The sequence below is a fragment of the Trematomus bernacchii genome, unplaced genomic scaffold, assembly GCF_902827165.1.
Source record: "Trematomus bernacchii unplaced genomic scaffold, fTreBer1.1, whole genome shotgun sequence".
Classification (NCBI taxonomy): Eukaryota; Metazoa; Chordata; class Actinopteri; order Perciformes; family Nototheniidae; genus Trematomus; species Trematomus bernacchii.
Window position 1 is genome coordinate 589978 of NW_022987594.1, and position 18135 is coordinate 608112.

The 18135-nt window shown below is 42.5% G+C and overlaps 2 protein-coding genes across 4 annotated transcripts in view; one reads left to right on the plus strand and one right to left on the minus strand.

The window, feature by feature from the left end:
- The first annotated feature begins 370 nt into the window (after positions 1-370).
- Positions 371-10251, plus strand: spg21 (SPG21 abhydrolase domain containing, maspardin). 2 transcript variants are annotated; one of them, XM_034130537.1, is made up of 9 exons: positions 371-670; positions 872-934; positions 2942-3103; positions 3868-3948; positions 4580-4725; positions 4803-4911; positions 8062-8169; positions 8239-8400; positions 9572-10251. In XM_034130537.1, the coding sequence occupies exons 2-9, from the start codon at positions 872-874 to the stop codon at positions 9719-9721; spliced, it is 981 nt and encodes a 326-aa protein (XP_033986428.1). In that variant the 5' UTR covers positions 371-670; the 3' UTR covers positions 9722-10251. The 2 variants fall into 2 exon arrangements, with proteins under 2 accessions (XP_033986428.1, XP_033986429.1); XM_034130538.1 differs by having other exon boundaries at positions 377-670; positions 8260-8400.
- A 1614-nt stretch (positions 10252-11865) lies between these two features.
- shcbp1 (SHC SH2-domain binding protein 1) overlaps positions 11866-18135 on the minus strand; it is a gene marked incomplete in the record, with an annotated part of 12425 nt that continues 6155 nt past the window's right edge. Inside the window, 4 exon segments of one of the 2 annotated variants that reach the window (XM_034130540.1) lie at positions 11866-12301; positions 12704-12842; positions 13450-13536; positions 17821-17939. In XM_034130540.1, coding sequence (XP_033986431.1) covers positions 12009-12301; positions 12704-12842; positions 13450-13536; positions 17821-17939 — 638 coding nt within the window. 2 annotated transcript variants of the gene reach the window in all.

Consider the following 18135-nt stretch of genomic DNA (forward strand, 5'->3'; position numbering starts at 1 on the left):
ATAAAATGTGTACAATGTTTATGGCTAGATGTGCTGTAAAGCTAAGATTCTATAACAGCTGTTTACTGGCAACAGCTGGGTTTTGACGGTTTTGACCTAAAAGCAATGGAAGAGGAAGGGGAGTGCGCCATCTAGTGGCTAAACGTTATGAGTTGCACCTTTTATAAATAATTACATTTTAAACTGCTTTAATCAGCTTTCCTTTGTAAAATAGTTTGTTAGGGTGTCTGTATGGTGCAAAGGGAAATTGTATACCTTTAAATCAAACAACATAGGCCTATAGCCTCACATGGGCTTTCATACACCGTGAACAAGACCTGCGGAGTGGGGTCTGCTACAAAAGGCTAGTTCCTGTCAACACTGTGGCCAGATGGGCTAACCGGGCTAACGCCTCTGTGTTCTGAATGTTCTAAAACGTCTCTGGATAACGTTAGCCTGGGAAAGCGGAGTCATATGAGCAGGCAGGCAGGCAGCCAGGCAGAGTGGCGGACTGACAGGCCGACTTGTGTTGTCGGTAGGCGGCTTCATCCCATGGTAGGCGGTGGCAGAGGCTTTGCGGAAGTGTATGAAAGCGGAGTCATATGACTAGCGACTCGAGCGCCGGAAAAAATGCTACCTAGATATGGATAACATTCCTAGGACACGGTGACTAACAACCACAACGAAAACGGTAACCTAATCCAAAAATCCTATTTAGACACAGGCAATAACGTTATATCTGGTCATTGAACTATCACCGTAACGAGTGCTTCATCCTTAACACTAACAGTTAGCTGTTAAGCTAATATAACAGTCAGGTGTTGGATAGATGTTGTGGTTTTAAGCTAGCTGTTTATAATTCCTGACTGTTTGTCTCTGAATGTGTCCTCAGATGGAGGAGATTAAAGTGTCCCCTGACTATAACTGGTTCAGAAGCACAGTGCCCCTGAAAAGAGTAAGTATGTGTGATGGTGGTCCATAACCACTGGCCCAGTGCTTAGTACAGGACAGGCACACAGTGACATGATGCATAGACATATGGACAGAAACAGAAATAAAACAGTATGCATTTCGAATGAAACTAGGCATGATGTGTTTATACCAGGGATCTCTCTGTGATAACAAGCTGAGCTACTTATCAAACATGTGTTTGCTCAGAGCTGGTCCTCATTGACCTGCAGAAAGATGACATTTGCATGTGTGCCTGATTACACTGTGTGTCGGTCCCAGGAGAGTTGAGTTCAGTGTTGCACCATCTGACTGACAGTAAGTAGTCCAAACAGAGCTTAAACCGGACCAACTTAATATTTTACCTCCATAGCATTTGTCCTGCGGAGCTGTGAAGGATTAACAACATTATAAAGTGTTGGTTCTTTAAAAACACGGCTACTGGTATAAACATTTAATAAGAAAAATAATGTGAGATAATAAACACATCATATCATTACTTATATCAACTATGAACAATTACTTTTTCTCAGTCATCAGTTCTTAGGTATTTGTGTGTTCTGAACCCGCCCATATATATATTTAGAAACAGGATAATCTCATATAACATACATTGGAAGAATAAGAAGTTGATCCAATTGGAACCCCAGCACAATAACTACAGTTTAAGGTGGGACTACATTTCTGATGAGAAATAGAATAGGCTTCAGCCTGCTATTGCTGGGCTCTAAGATCCTTTATGTACTTTCCTTGGAAAGGGGAGCAAGTTTTGGTGGAAATTCTTGAGAAATACCAATAATTAATCCCAAGAATACCACCTGACTTTCTGTGCAAAAGTAAAAATCCTCCAAACGGAGCTGCTCTGCCTATAGAAGACTAAACAGACTTTCTGTCCTCACTTCCTCCTTCTTAGCGCCTGCCTAAGGGGAGAGAGAGGGATCATTTAGAGTGTTGAAAACTCTTTTTATTGAACTCATGGATCACACTCTGTTGTGTCTGGGTCGTCTCTGCTCTTCCTGTTTATTCCTGACATTCAGATTTTCACATGACCCCATATTACAAAATAAAGTACTGTCACATAATGACCTTACTGAAGAATAAACAGAGTGAGTTTGCTACCACTGAGCCCCTCCTCACTACACATGGCTCAGTGTTACAGACTGACACTGCAGAGGACCCAGAGACGTCTCTGTCCCACATGTTCATCAGTCATCCTCACATGCTGACTGTGACACAGTGCAGGTTATTCTGGCATCATGGCTTCATCACAATATTCTCACAGTGTTTATTCTCTGTGATTACTTTAAAGCCCAATCAGGTCAAAGTATCTGAGATATCACAAAACAAACAAAAGCAGGTATTTCAGGACATGAAATACCTGCTTTTGTTGATCATGTTTGTTGATCATGTTGCAGCCTCTTTATATTGTTTTGCGTCAGGTACAGTCTGAATATGTTCAGTATTGTTAATCGAGTCATAAGGCCAGTGGGTGAAAATGAGTCTTTGTAAGGTTTACTTTTAACCATGAGGTAAACACACCTCTACCATAGATTATTATATGTGTATTATTAAAAACTTCTTCCGTTTCGTCTATGGTCTCATATTTTATACTTCAAGTCAAATAAGGCGATATAGCATAGTCTGTAGGGAGTTTGCTTTGGAACGGAGTAAGGACTGAAAGTGAACTAGTACTTTGAGAGTTTCCAGTTCTCCTACCGGGCCCTGCTGTAGGCCCTTGAGCAAGACACCAGTCCCCCACACTGCTCTTCTGGTGCTGTAAAGTAGTCAGCCAGTCAGTAGCTGCCCACTATTCCTAATACTAGGATTGGTTAATAGCAGAGTCTAAACTGAACTGTGTGTGAGAGGTATTCAAATTCATCCATTTCCTAATAATTCCATCAGTGTGTTCCCTGTGGCCTGGTTTAAAAATTGTGTGTGAATAAAAGCTAAGAGTTTGTTTAGTTTTCATAAATTAGTATCTATTTTCCTCACCTTGTGTTTGTATTACCACCAGATCATTGTGGATGATGATGACAGTAAGGTGTGGTCGCTGTATGACGCCGGCCCCAAGAGCATCAGGTGTCCCATCATCCTGCTGCCCCCCGTCAGCGGGACAGCTGAGGTGTTCTTCCAGCAGGTGCTGGCTCTGACAGGGTGGGGCTACAGGGTCATCTCGGTGAGCACCACTCAAAACGTATCTTCCAATTATACAGCTTCATAAAACGTATGCTTATTTTCCTTCTGGATTAGTCTCCATTCATCTCCGAATTGTTGTCTTGTCCATACATTTTATGAGGATTGTCTATCTTAAGTTTCTAAAAGCTTAATGGGGCAAAAATGCCAAAAATTCTGAAGATCAAAATAGTTGATACATTTTGTGTTGATAGAGTGGTGCAGCAACGAGTTGTAAAACCTGGACATTAGTCAGCATTATTTCACTTCTGATTCCCTTGTCTTAGGAAGGTTTTTTTGAAGGTGTGTTTGGTTAGATGCCTGAACAAATATCTGTGGTTAACACAAGCTTTAAAGATCTTTACATGTTGTTCTTCAACATAACATTTGTCATAGTACCCCACTGTCAAATCTCTGAAATTGAGTGTCTAAATGAGACTACTAAACGTCATTACAGTGAACATAATCCGCCTTTAGCTTAGCGGTGGTGATGCACAGCCAAAACCGTGATTTTGTTTCTGAGAAGCCTAATGTTAGCTTTTTGCCAAAGCTCTTATTTTCTGCAACATTCCAAACTCCAATTGAAAATCCCATTGCTTTTTGTTGATGGAGCCCTAGTGATGCTAACTTTCCGGTTTGGCCTACAAAAACACATCATCACTGCACCACTCTATAAACGCATTGATTATTTGACTTATTAGTTAGCATATTGTCCTGGATAGATGTGTGTAAATGTCTGGTGTTGATATTTTGTGTGTGTGCTTCCAGCTGCAGTATCCTGTGTACTGGGATCTCATGGAGTTCTGTGACGGCTTCCGGAAGCTTCTCGATCACCTGCAGTTAGATAAAGTAAGTCTGTGTTTTCGTTCAGAGCTGAGCATTATTATTTTCTTTACCCATGATATATAAAAATGTAGGGGGGCCACACTGCTCAGAGGTGTTCTTTGTTTGCCCGCTGCTTACAAGCCAATACAAACCACACCTGGACAGAAAATAAATTGAGTGTTGGAGTTACGACTTCTTTTTGTAAGCTGACCCAGCGTTTAGCATTGGCAACAGGATTTGTCCATGTGATTTTGGATAGTTGCTGTACATAAGTCTCTGTGTCAAACACACGTTTATGATTCTTACAAGTTTAGTTCAGCAGGATAATCTCCACATATTAACACCACTTTATGATTTCTGAAGTAAAAAGCTAACGTAAGGCTATAAAGGAACTACAGCAAGGTCACATGACTTCACAAGGAGGCTAAAGTTCAGTATGATGACCTTTAGTAGTCTTATTTAGACATTTGATAGCAACCGCTGTTAATAAGAAACATAAAGGCTTTAGACATTCACCATTAAAAATGTCAAGCAGGTCAAATGCTGACTCATTTCTGAGTTTTAGGACTCATTCTTGCAGCTCTCTATAGGACTGTAAATAACGCAGGTTAGTCACCCCTCTTATCTAATGATGGTGTGTCCCCTGACTCTGCAGGTCCATCTGTTCGGAGCGTCCCTGGGGGGGTTCTTGGCTCAGAAGTTTGCAGAGTGCACACACAAGTCTCCCAGAGTGCACTCTCTCATCCTGTGTAATTCATTCAGTGACACCTCCATCTTTAACCAGATGTGGACAGCAAACAGGTGCGTTAAAGATTCCATCACACACCTACCTCTCCGTGTTTAAGTTCATTCATATTAATGTCTGCATGTCCCTCCAGTTTCTGGTTGATGCCAGCGTTCATGTTGAAGAAGATTGTTCTGGGGAACTTTGCTAAAGGACCTGTGGACCCCAAAATGGCAGATGCAATTGACTTCATGGTGGACAGGGTAAGAGGACATGTATGTGTGTAGACCAGGGATGGGCAACTTTGAGGATAGTGAGGGCCAAAACATTTTTTTCCTCACTACCACTTTGTGACCATGCACTTCCATCGGCAGGATACTATATCCACAACATTTAAATAGCCAACTTTAGCTAATTTAATGAAGAGAACTAAATATATACAGGCAATAAACATTTATTGTACCAAACACCAACACTGAGTTTAACAACTAATATTCATCTTTGTATTGTGTTTCTACTCTTCCCTCACATTCCATTACATAAAACCATCAATTATGCATTTTCCTGACCTCCACCCACAGCTGGATCAGTAAGCTGTACATCTTAATGAGATATGTGTGGCCTCTCCTGCTGCTGCACAATAGACTGAATGTCAATATCAACATTTGCACATCTGATTTGCATGAGATGGAACAGTGTCCATCTGTCAGTCTGTTTCTCTCCCTTCACTTGATGTGCTTCATTGTAGAGAAGTTGCTCTCGCAGATGTAAGTGCTGCCAAACATGCTGGCCATTGAGAGCGCAAAACCCCTGAGGAGTGGAAGCGGGACTCGGGTAGCAGTCTCCGAAAGGAAATGACCCCTCTCCTGGCGCTTTGCTAGAAAGGGGTCTGACTGTTGTTCGCACATTTCAAGCTGCAGCTCAGGGGGCTGCTCTCTGATAGCAGCAGAGGGGGGGTCAGTGAATAACTTGATGCGTGGCTGCATGGCGTGGAAATCTTGAAAGCGCTTCTTAAACTGCTGCTGCAGTGTTTTACGCATCTCTTCACATGAGAGGGAGTGTGCCAGATTAGGACGGTCGGCTGCAAATCCGTCTTTAAGCAGAGTCAGTTTAGTAACAAATGCGCTCATGTGCGCATATCTCCAGTAGGGCCTGGCTCATTTTGTGTAACTGCATATTCAGGTGATTAAGATGCGAGGTAATGTCCGCAAGGAAAGCCATGTCGAGAAGAAAAGCTGTATTCCTGAGTTTTGCGCAGTACGCACTTGTATCACATTGGATGGTGTCCTCCAAGAACATGGGGAGTTCTGCGCGTAGCGCAAAAAACCTCTCCACGGCTCATCCACCTTATCTCTCTGTGCATCTGTAAATCACCGTACGCCGCGTTCACTTCATCCAAAAAGGCTATAAACTTCCTATGATTGAGAGACCGGTTCCCTCCTCGAATGAGATTAGTAGTCTTGGTAACTAAATCCATGACATGGCTGAAGTTCATTGATTTGGCACACAGAGCCTCCTGCAATATCAAAATGAAATTGGATTTAGCTTTATTTTTTTAACGAAGAATACCCACATTCAAAACCATTAGAATAGCTAACAATAACGTTACGTACCTGATGTATGATGCAGTGCAGTATTGGACAGTCAACGCCACTCTGGCGGAGGAGGCCGGCGAATCCAGTGCGCTTTCCTTGCATTGCTGGCGCACCATCGGTGACAACAGCTGAGAGCTTGTCAAAGCCTCCGTGCGCACTTACAACAGCGGCGAAAATATCTTGTCCTTTGGTAGTGCCATGCAATGAAACCAGTTTCAATAACTCCTCGTGCACTTCAAATGAACTGTTAATGGCCCGTGTGTAGATGAGAAGCTGGCTCACATCAGTTATATCGGTGCTCTCATCCAACTCTAAGGAAACGTATGCACAGTCATGCATGACTTGTTTTACCTTTTGTTCGACATGATTTTGTATGTCAAATATTCTTGGAGTCACTGTCCGACGGGACAAATTGACGGTTTCAACGTTTAGTAGCCATGTTGTCATCTCCGAATGCTTTAGCCATCTGGACTGCACACCTCTTCACCATTTCACCGTCCGGCAGTGTCTCAGTCAGTAGGGGCTTGGACTGGGAGCTGTAGGGTCGCCGGTTCAAGTCCCCGACCAGACCTAAAATATGGAGTGTGGGTCTGCTACTTGGAGAGGTCCCAGTTCACCTCCTGCCCTGCTGTGGTACCCTTGAGCAAGGCACCGGACACCCCCCTTCCCCCCTCACTCCCATTGCTCCCCGGGCGCTGTACAATAGCTGCTCACTGCTCCTAATACTAGACTCCTGGTACTAGGATGGGTTAAAAGCAGAGGCGACATGTCACTGTGTTTTCTGCATGTGTGACCATTAAAGAGGGTTTCATCCCTCCCAATTCTATTCTATTCTATTTCGCCGTCAGACAGGGGCTTCTTAGCTTTAGCAAGCTCAAAGGAAACGGCATAAGATGCCGTGAGAGACGATTCCTGTGTAGTAAAAAAGGTCTGCTGCCGGCATATTTTTCCCTTTTAGGTCATTGACGACGGCGGCTCTGGCAGCTCCTGTGTACTTGTCATATTTGTCTTTGTGGGTGCTGTTGTAGTGGCGACTTAAATTGTAGTCCTTCATTGCCGATTTAGTTTCAAGACACACCAAACACATAGGTTTGCCTTTGAATCCTGTAAACAGATCATCCGTTTGCCATTTTGGTTGAAAGACACGGTTTTCTTGGTCCAGTTTTCTTTTTTGGGCACTCGTGTTTCTTTTCCCGCCAGAGGAAGACAATCTACACTTGGCTGCAGGCCTCCTGAATTTGGGGGGAGGGCCTTCTAGCGGTGAATATTATGAATTACAAGTGGGGGTCTGGTTCAAATTATTTGTTTGTTTACAACTGTGAAACCAATATATTTTTGTAAATTGACTCGTGTGCCACACAAAGTGAGGGCGGTGGCCGCGTGCCGCCAGTTGCCCATCCCTGGTGTAGACTGTGAGAGGGGACATACACGTGCAACACATTTCTCAGAGCAACCATAACCAGCTAACCAGACCAGCTGATCTGGCATTTTTGTGTGTGTATTAAAATATTGCCCATAGTACAGCTGTGTTTTCCCTAGAAAGGGCTTTGTCTCATCTCTACATTACTTGAAACCTGTTTAAAGATCATGTGACATTTTAATAGCTGCACTCATAAAATGTTTTGGTGAAAAACTGAGCAGATGTTTAGCTCTGGGTAAGGATAGCCCTGCACTGAAAGGTTCAAATTATTTATATTCAGGGAATAAAGGAAAGATATCTGCCGGCTGTGATTGGTTAATCCTCGCCACGTGACATCAGTGTGCACGGCGACCATTGTGTCCCTGTGAAGTGTGTAACGTCTCTGTGTGTTTTTCTAGTTGGAGAGTCTGAACCAAAGTGAGTTAGCATCGCGGCTAACACTCAACTGTCAGAACTCTTATGTGGAGCCGCACAAAATAAAAGAGGTCGCTGTGACCATCATAGATGTAAGTTTTGAACGTGTCTCACTCTTACATTGTCCATTCGTGCATATTTCTACTGCAATAACCTAAAAGCGTGTCTCTCTGAATGTCGAGGTGTTTGATCAGAGCGCTCTGTCACTGGAGGCCAAGGAGGAGATGTATAAACTGTACCCTAATGCGAGGAGAGCTCACCTGAAAACAGGAGGGAACTTCCCCTACCTGTGCAGGAGCGCCGAGGTCAACCTCTACATACAGGTACGCTCTGCTCTGTCATCCACTGCTCCGTCAGCCACTGCTCTGCCATCCACTGCTGTGCCATCCACTGCTCTGTCATCCACTGCAGGGTTCTTTACACTATAATGACCAGCTCGCTGCACATTAGCCTGCTTACTACACAGCTACTTACTAAATAAATCAGTAATTTCACACAACTCATTGATTTAAACATGATCATATTGCTTCCTCTAAGACAAAATAGTCCATTGTGCATCAACGGTTAAACTGCGGCGACAGCAACGTGACTTAAAATGACGGCAGCACTGATCAAGGTTTTCTCTAACTGTCCAGGTCTGTTCAGTTTCTTTTCCATTAACCAGTCTTTAAACACTGCCGAGCCCATACCGTGCTACTATTAGTGTTTACTTCCTATCTGTCTCCTTCTGCTGTTCCCTTCAGTGTTACTTCCTATCTGTCTTCTTCTGCTGTTCCCTTCAGTGTTACTTCCTGTCTGTCTCCTTCTGCTGTTCCCTTTAGTGTTACCTCCTGTCTGTCTCCTTCTGCTGTTCCCTTTAGTGTTACCTCCTGTCTGTCTCCTTCTGCTGTTCCCTTTAGTGTTACCTCCTGTCTGTCTCCTTCTGCTGTTCCCTTTAGTGTTTATCTCCTGTCTGTCTCCTTCTGCTGTTCCCTTTAGTGTTTATCTCCTGTCTGTCTCCTTCTGCTGTTCCCTTTAGTGTTACCTCCTGTCTGTCTCCTTCTGCTGTTCCCTTTAGTGTTACCTCCTGTCTGTCTCCTTCTGCTGTTCCCTTTAGTGTTTATCTCCTGTCTGTCTCCTTCTGCTGTTCCCTTCAGTGTTACTTCCTGTCTGTCTTCTCTTGGTTTCTCTGTCCTCCAGATCCAGCGTCCTTAGCAATGGTCTGCTATAGATAAATAGCAGACTGCTGAAAGTCCAAATTGACCTATCAGAATCTAGTAATAATCTAAGAAATGGTGGAACTGGTGGTGTACAGTCCTCAGGTGGACTGACTGATGTTTTTGGTCGCATGATCGGATGGTGGTGATCCAATCATAGGAGTCATAGGGTTACAACCAACATTTACATCCACACACACACATACCTGCAGACACAGTGGTTGTCTGCTGTGCCGTTTGGTTTTGATTGATTTGTCTTTAGTTTATTTTGTATGACGCTGCTTGTTTGTTTGCACAGATCCACTTGCGTCAGTTTCACGGGACGAGGTACGCCGCCATCAGTCCGTCTATGGTGAGCGCAGAGGAGCTGCAGGTGCAGGAGAGCCAGCTTTCTCAGCATGAGGACGACGACCAATCAGAGGATTCCTGCCTGCAAGCTGACCAATGAGAGGAAAGGATGTTCCCTCTCCATCCTTTCATAGGACGTTCTCCACTTTTCTATGGAGCGAGTCAACTGAGAATATTTTTATTCAACAGATGCAGCAATATTTTGATAATGAATTGTATATAAATGATACTCTGCCGCTTTGCTTTAAAAACCTACAACACTTTGCCTTACGTGGAATGAAAATGATAATTGTTGCACTCATAAACTGCCTGAACTGTTCCTGCCTGAACTGTTAATGTCTATGTGTAAAATAAATACTGGGCACCAGCCAGCGGTGAACTGGTCCCCTGTGAGCAGAGATGGACAGCGTGCTGATGGACTGACTTTCCACGGTGTGAGCAGCAGGAGTGTGTTCAACTGCCAAAGCTTCAGCCACTGAAACGTGAAGGTCACTGGATGATTTTGAAATGTGAGGCTTCAGAAAGATGCACAATGTTTATTCAAATCTGAACTACAGACATGTTACACTCTTTCTCTGCTCCTGAACACTTGAAAAATAAATGAAATTATGTGCTGTGCATTTTATAAGAGATCATGTACACATTCTCTACACACCATCAAACATGTTCTCTCCTTTTGGTGACTTTCTAACAAGTGGATGTTAATTTGGTTGTCATTCGTTGAAGAATTTCAGAATGTGCTGTAAACTTCCCTCCAGTGTAGCAATCTGTCCAGCGTCTCCTCAGCCCTGCACACACTTCATTCTGACTGTTTAGTTTACCTTTATGTAATAAAATATGATCATGTCATGTGACGAAGAACCATCCACACACAACACAATGTGCTCAACACATATATATGTATATATGTATATACGTATATATATGTATATACGTATATACGTATATACATATATATGTATATACGTATATACATATATGTACGTATATACATATATGTATATACACATATATACACACATATATGTATATACACATATATACACACATATATACATATATGTGTGTATATATGTATATATATGTACATATATACACACATATGTATATATATATACATATACAACGGCTCGTTGTAGCTCCAATAGCTCCAGCCCCCACCCTCCCTGTGAGCACAGTGTGCTCTGATTGGTCGGGACGTTGTGAATCGCGCTGAGCTCCGTGGAGGTGTTGTTTCCTTGTTTAGGATACATAGCGAAACACAGCCAAACTCATCCTGAGCACACACAAAGTCACAGCCGAAGTAAAAACAATAAGTGTGGCTTGATATTGAGTAAGAAAAAGGTTGATAAACGCTGTGAGAATGGGTCTGCAGAGAGAATTTCGCCGCGATCCCAACTGTCTGTTATCAGCCTGCAGCCAGGGAGGAGAAATCAGCTGAGCTGCCTGCTCCCTGCACACAGATGTGTGTGTGAGGAAGTCCGTGGATTGGTCAATTTGGACCAATCAGCGGGGGCTTAACGTAACGGCTCCGTGGACGTAACGTAACGGCTCTTCGGGATTGGTCCATTTCGTTCCGGGTACGGCTTGACATCATGCCGTACCCGGAACGAAATGGAAGAATCAAATGGGCAGTGACGTATCTCCAACGAGGCGTTTTGGGGAGGTATTTTCTGTGTTAGAGTTTTACTCGCTACAGGGTGTACTTTGAGGGTTTTGACTCTGCACACCGTTTACATGCATAAAAACCTTCATAACACAGAAGGGGACGGGTAATAACCGGAAAAGCATGACACCGCTCCTTTAAGTTCTCCCAGAGAACCCGTCATGGTCATTAAACTTGTCCATCCTGTTTAAAAAAAGCTCAATATGGCAAAACAAGACAAATAAAGAGCCTCTTTTAAAACATGATTTTTTAATACCACAGCTTGTAATCCTTTGGACTTCGCACAACCATAAAATACATCAAAGTTTAAAAAAAAGACGGAGGCACTGTGTGGAAATCTCACGTGTGTACAAAAGAAAACAAGGAACCTTTGTGAACTCAAACTGTGCACTGCCTTCACCAAGCCACCACCTCAAGGTAACAACATTTATCAGATCTGAAGTGAAACCAACACAACTGCATTCAAAGTGACAAGTGAACTTCCATTAAAAATGTTAAAAATATTAGGCGTCATTAGTCCGAGGAATAAATAAGATAAAAGCATTTGTGCAAACATGGGGATCAATTTACAAACAGGCCAAAGTCAGAGAGCTTTTAATAACTCCGAAGGATCACAGGAGCATGATCTCCATCTCTGCAGAACACCTCCGTTGGCAGTGCGAATCAGCAGTATTTAATTCATGACAAAATAAAAAAATCATCTTAAAAACAAAGCTGTCCGTCAGTAGAAGAAAGTTCCGAAGTCGCCCATGCCGTTGCGCCTGAACTGGTTCCCCTGGATGGAGACGAAGATCTGGTGCTGCATCAGGTCCTGCACGGCCCGGCTGCACGACGGCTCCTTGCTCCTGCTCAGCTGCCGGCTGAAGTGCCACTTCCTGCCGGAGCTGGAGGCTGCGTCGGTGCCGCTGCTCTCCGAGTCGGGCCGAGCCTCAGTGGACTCGCTCTGTGCTGAAGAGCTGGAGGAGAGGAGAGCAGCAGACCCCCCCGGCTGAGAGTCTGTATGGCCAGCGGGTTCTTCTGGGGAAAAAAGTGTCGATATTGAAGCTGCGCTGCAGAGAGCTTCTTACAAACAACCTGCCTTCACATGTTCGTCTGTTAAAGTTCTACTGACCCCAAAACATATAGTCTATACACTTTCATTATCATTGATTTAACTTCATTTGTTCTGACTCCTGTAGGATTCTCCATATTAGATTCACAAAACTCACCCCAGGAGTTGGTATTGATGCCCAGAGAGAATATTCTGAGTCCAATAATGTCTTTAATTAGGTGATGATCCTACTGTAACCCACAACCTGTTTACCCCCCCTCTCTGGATAGGACAGGGAGGAGGCAGCTACGTCCATGTTCCAAAAGTATCTCTATATGTTGAAATAATATACATAGAACATGTAAATGACGGAGAGCTCCACAGACCTTCACTTCGGTCTGCAGGGACTCCCTGCTGTTCTCCGCTGTTGGCCTTCACTAGAATCACCCCGTAGCCCTCGTTGTTGTGGATCACATTGTTCTCCATGGTGATGGACGGCATCACATCGAGCTCATCAGCAAAGTCCTGCACACACCAAACACACATTGTCACATGTGTTCAAACATCAGGAGCAGCGTTTCCGCCAGGGGGGCGTCTTGGCGTCATTTGAAAAAAAAAATAATAATTTGAGAGAAGATCGAGTTTTTATCGCTTGAAATTACGAAAAGGAAAAAGGACAAGGACATCCCTCTGTTGGAGGGGCAAAGGAGTCTGGTGGGATTCTTTTCACCACCAGCAAAGCGTGTTCCTGTGACGGAAAGTGTACTGCCGGCAAGCCTTGACAGGGGGTGCTAGTGAAGCACGCGCGTGAACTGCGAGCACCGGAGCCTAGCAGCGGCGAAACTGAGGCTCCGTGGTAAACTGTGGTAACATGAAGAGCCGTTTAGGAGCCGAAAGAGCCGGCTCTTCTTAGTGAGCCGAGCCAAATGATCCAGCTCACTAAAAAGAGCCGGAATTCCCATCACTAATACGTAAAGAGATGGTATCTATAAGGGACGGCTCAATTCAAAATTCAAGTCACGTCACACCCCCCCACTCTCGGGTGGACGCCCTCTCAGCCCTGGTCTGGCGGAAACACTGATCAGGAGGATAAAGGCTCTTAAAGAGGGGATGTCAGGACAGTGCTTGTCACCTTGATGAGGATCCCGTCTTTACAGTGATGGATGCCGTTACCCACCAGACTGCACACACTGCCGGGGTAAATCTCCACACCAGCCCCCTGCAGAGAACACACAGGAAGTCATATTAACATAAACACTTCCTGTAAACTGACAACACCATATCTGCTGATCTGTACATTATCACTTCAAGTACTAATGAATCATTCCTAGTAGAGAAAGACCATTGGTGCGTTTGAAAGTGTGTGTTACAAGCACATTTATATTTATACATTATGTATTTTGTTATACTGGAACATGAGGTGATCAGTGTTATCCTTTGATAAACTGTAAATATACCAACTTAACCTCTGATGAGCCCACACCTCATTGTTCAAGCATGGAGACGTTTGATAAAAAAGTATAATTAATAGTCATTTATTACATGGCTTAGTTCAAGAATCGAATAGTCGATTCTGATTGATCAATTCAGAACACGTGACACGTTGTTAATCCAGAACAGACAGACCGCTGTCAAGGACTTATTGACCGTTGTTAAGGATACTCACATCTGCACAAAGAAGTCAGGTCGATTTAACTGTATACCGTTAGGCCGAAAAGAGGGACAAGAAAACAGCGGAGAAGTAACGGGGCAGAAACCCTCCTTTTTACGCAACGGTCCAGACATAGACATCAAACAGCAAAACATATTCAGTTGCCAGTTACTTTGGCATTAGGGCAGGGATATTCCAGTTCTCAGATCAGGATATCTAGATACCTGATCTGAGAACTTCCACACCAACACTATGTGCAATATACATATCAATATAATTACCATCAGTACAATACACTCGCTGCTATATAACTATGTGCAATATTATTATTAGTATTATTAATAATGCTATGATAACGTGCAATTACGTAACTGCCACTATGTTTTATTTTTTGCACGACTAACTACTAAATACTGCTAATAATTGCATTGATTGTGTGACCATCTATGTTTCTATGTTTCTATGTTTCATGTTGTCTGTAGATGTTTAATTGCTCTTTTTGCTGCACTTTTAGTGTACAGTTTTGCTGTTGTGCTGCTGTGTTTATTGTATTTTGTTACTCTGGCACAACAATTTCCTTCGGGATAAATAAAGTCTTATCTTATCTTATACTTCCCAAGGTTTAACATAATGAATTGTGCTATTTTTAAAGCAAGCAACGATGTTTTCAAATCTGTAATCAAAAAGGTCTGCAAAAACGCTATTGAAGCAGTTCCTACCGTTGCTACGTAGTTCAAACAGTAACAACGGACTATTTTTCTTAGCGGATGCATGTCATTTTAAGTAAATAATAGCCTACTATTTTTTAAATCAATAAAAACATTTTCTAAATCTATAAAAGCATTTCAATTAATATTGGGAGTCATATCGTTAATTTGTTGAGAATGTGGCCATGTAATAAGAGGGATAATGTGCAGCGACGCGGTCATTATACATGTGTGTGTGTGTATATACATGTGTGTGTATATATATATATAATGCTGTTCAGGATCTTGAACAGCATGAAACGGTTTCCCCATAATGACCAAGTCACTGCACATAATGACCGCTATATATATATATACATATACATATATATATATATATATATATATATACATATATATATATATATATATATATATATATATATATATATATATATATATATATATATATATATATATATATATATATATATATATATATATATACAGGTGTGCACATAACTTTTTGAGTGAGTTACTCAGATGAGTACCAGGAGACAGCGTTTGGTACTCACCCCACATGAAGCGTGGTGTTAATAAGTGCAGTCTTCCTCACTGTCCTCCTCAGTGTCTCCTTCACTGTCCTCTATTTACACTTCTTGCATGCTAGATGATGAAGATGATGATGCACCTCCCTGTCTCTTTGTAAGCCTCCAATTGCTTTCTCCAAAACTTGTTGCCAAAACTGTGAAGTCCTTGCATTTCCTGAGGCCAAGTTGAAGGATCAAATACTAAGAAATTATCACATGACTTGAAGTCATATCTGATTTCAGAGGTGGGAAGTAACAAAGTACACTTATTCAAGTACTGTACTTAGGTACAATTTAAGATACTTGTAGTTTACTTGAGTATTTCTATTTTATGCTACTTTGTACTTCTACTCCACTACAGTTCAGAGGTAAATCATGTACTTTTCTTCCACTACATTTATTTAATACCTTTAGTTACTTCACAGATGTGGATGAATGATGTGAAAATATAATCAAGTGTTAAATCAGACTTTAGTTCCACCTGGAGTAAATTCACAAGCTACCCTGCAGTAGCCTATACAAAGCCATTCAAACTAATTTTTAAACACTTTAATGATCAATAATTATAAAACATATCATATACATTATTATGAAATGGACCAATCTGCAAAATGACTACTTTTACTGTCGCTACTTTAACTAGATTTTGATGATAATACTTTTCTAATTTTACTTGAGTAACACTTCTTCCACCTCTGTCTGATTTCAAACTCTTCCATTAACAGCCTGAGTAAGTTTGCAGCTGTGTGTTTTATACTCCACTTTGTTGTAAATAAAACTGCAGCAGCTTGACCACAGAGCGTGAACGTTGTGATCAGCTGATTTTGCGCAGTTCTCCAGTGTGTGCGCGGGGCACAGAATGTGCACAGGGGAGTCTCCCACCGCAGCCAGTTGACGTAGTTTTGGTACAATTCTGTTGTACACACCGACGTTAACAGCAGCTCCGTCTGTGCACACGGCGACCAACTCTGTCGTCCAGTGATCTAAGCCTCTGCCTCCTGTGAAGCTTCACAGGTCCGTCGGTTATGTCCTGCGCGGCACGGCCAGCACCCAGTTCAATCAGTCATAGAAAGTCTGAAGATTTTAGCAGGGAGCGAAACGGCAAAGTGGCTGCTTAATGTCTTTGTTTTTTTTGGACATGTCTAATAATTTACTCCACTGAGTGTTGACAAGAAACACGTATAGAAGAAATATGTGTTTTGTTTTGATGACCTATCAGGTACGCAAAGGCGCGTTGTGACGTTACGCATTTCAGATTGTTGCCGCGCATGCGTACCTGCGTACCAGTTATGTGCACCCCTGTATATATACACATACATATATATATATATATACACATACATATATATATATATATATATATATACATACATACATATACATACATATACATACATACACACACATACATACATACATACATACATACATACATACACATCTGTGAGTTGGATGTAGAAGTGTCAGAATCAATATAGATGTTTTTTATTTTAAAGAAAATTCAGATTTTACATAGTAAAAAACTGTAAATTATAGTGTCCGTCCAAAAATTCTTTTTTACAGATAGTGAAAACTACCCTTGGATGGTGGGTTAGTAGACTAAAAGCTTTAGGAATCCAAAGTGACATTTGACCTTTTTAGAGAGGTTTAGCCAAAACCACCCCACCTCTGAGGTGATTTGGGTGAAAATTGTTTTTTTTCATATCTCTGGGCCCCCCTTGCTCGATTTTGATGGTTGACACCTCTTTCTGACCGTTAGAGCCAATAGAATTGAAGGGGGGAGGCCCCCCACACACACACACACACACGTTGTGAAGAGAAGAGGTGGGGGCTGCGCGCATGTAATTTTGCACCAGAGTGGACCGATCTCTCGCTCTGACATTTGGAAACGGAAAAGCAGTTTTATTGCTTATGGATTATCAGAAATCATTTCAAAGAGGACACAGACACATTGGATGAACCTATGGATTAACTGCAGCATCGTTTTTTTATCGTTTTAATGCCATTGAAGACCAGTTTTGACCAAGGTAAGCCATGTTAGCGTTTCTAGCTACCTAGCTCCACATGTTCTGATGTACGTTTTCGTTTATAGCGTCGCAAATGTTTATCACTGAGTGTTGAGGTTTTTTACACAGATTCTGTGTCTCCAGGCGATGCTAATCGATGGGTTGGCTGTGCATCTAGGATAAGTAATAAGGGAGTTATGAGTGAGTTTAGGTGCTGTTTTAGGTTACATTTTTTCGCTCGTGGATCATTCAGAGGCTGAGTGTTAGCATTGTGGGTTTTTTTGGATTTTTTTTTTTTTTTAAAAGATCAGTTAGCTGAGTTTCTTCCCGTTACATGGATATAAAACATTCCTAGTTTATTAAATATTAAGATTCCTTAGACGTTGTTTCCTGCAAATGACGCGTTTATCCGCCCGGTACCGGGGGGGCGGTGCGTAACAGGTTAAAAAGTTGTATGTTAGTCACATGCTCACTCACTAGGAGGACGCCATTCTTGCAAGCATGGAATATCTTAGGAGGATTCATAAACAATGTGTTTGGGCATTTATTGGTGCACAAACTGGTACTGACCTTGGAGCCGTAGAGGTCACACATGTTCATGGTGAGGCGGGCAGAGTTCCGCACGATCACTCCGGTGGTCTCACACTGCAGCACACAGTTCTCCATGTGAACTGTGCCCTGACGCACACCTGACACACAATAGGAGAGTCAGCAGGCAGCCTCACAGCAACATGAGTGCAAGGAGACATGGGAATAATTATAATCATGGTTATGATGAGAATAGTTATTGTGGGGTGACTCAGAAGGGACAGACAGCTCTATCTGAAAAACCTTGTTGCTGACTGTAGTCAAATTAGAGGGGGGGGGGGGGGGGGGGGGGGATCG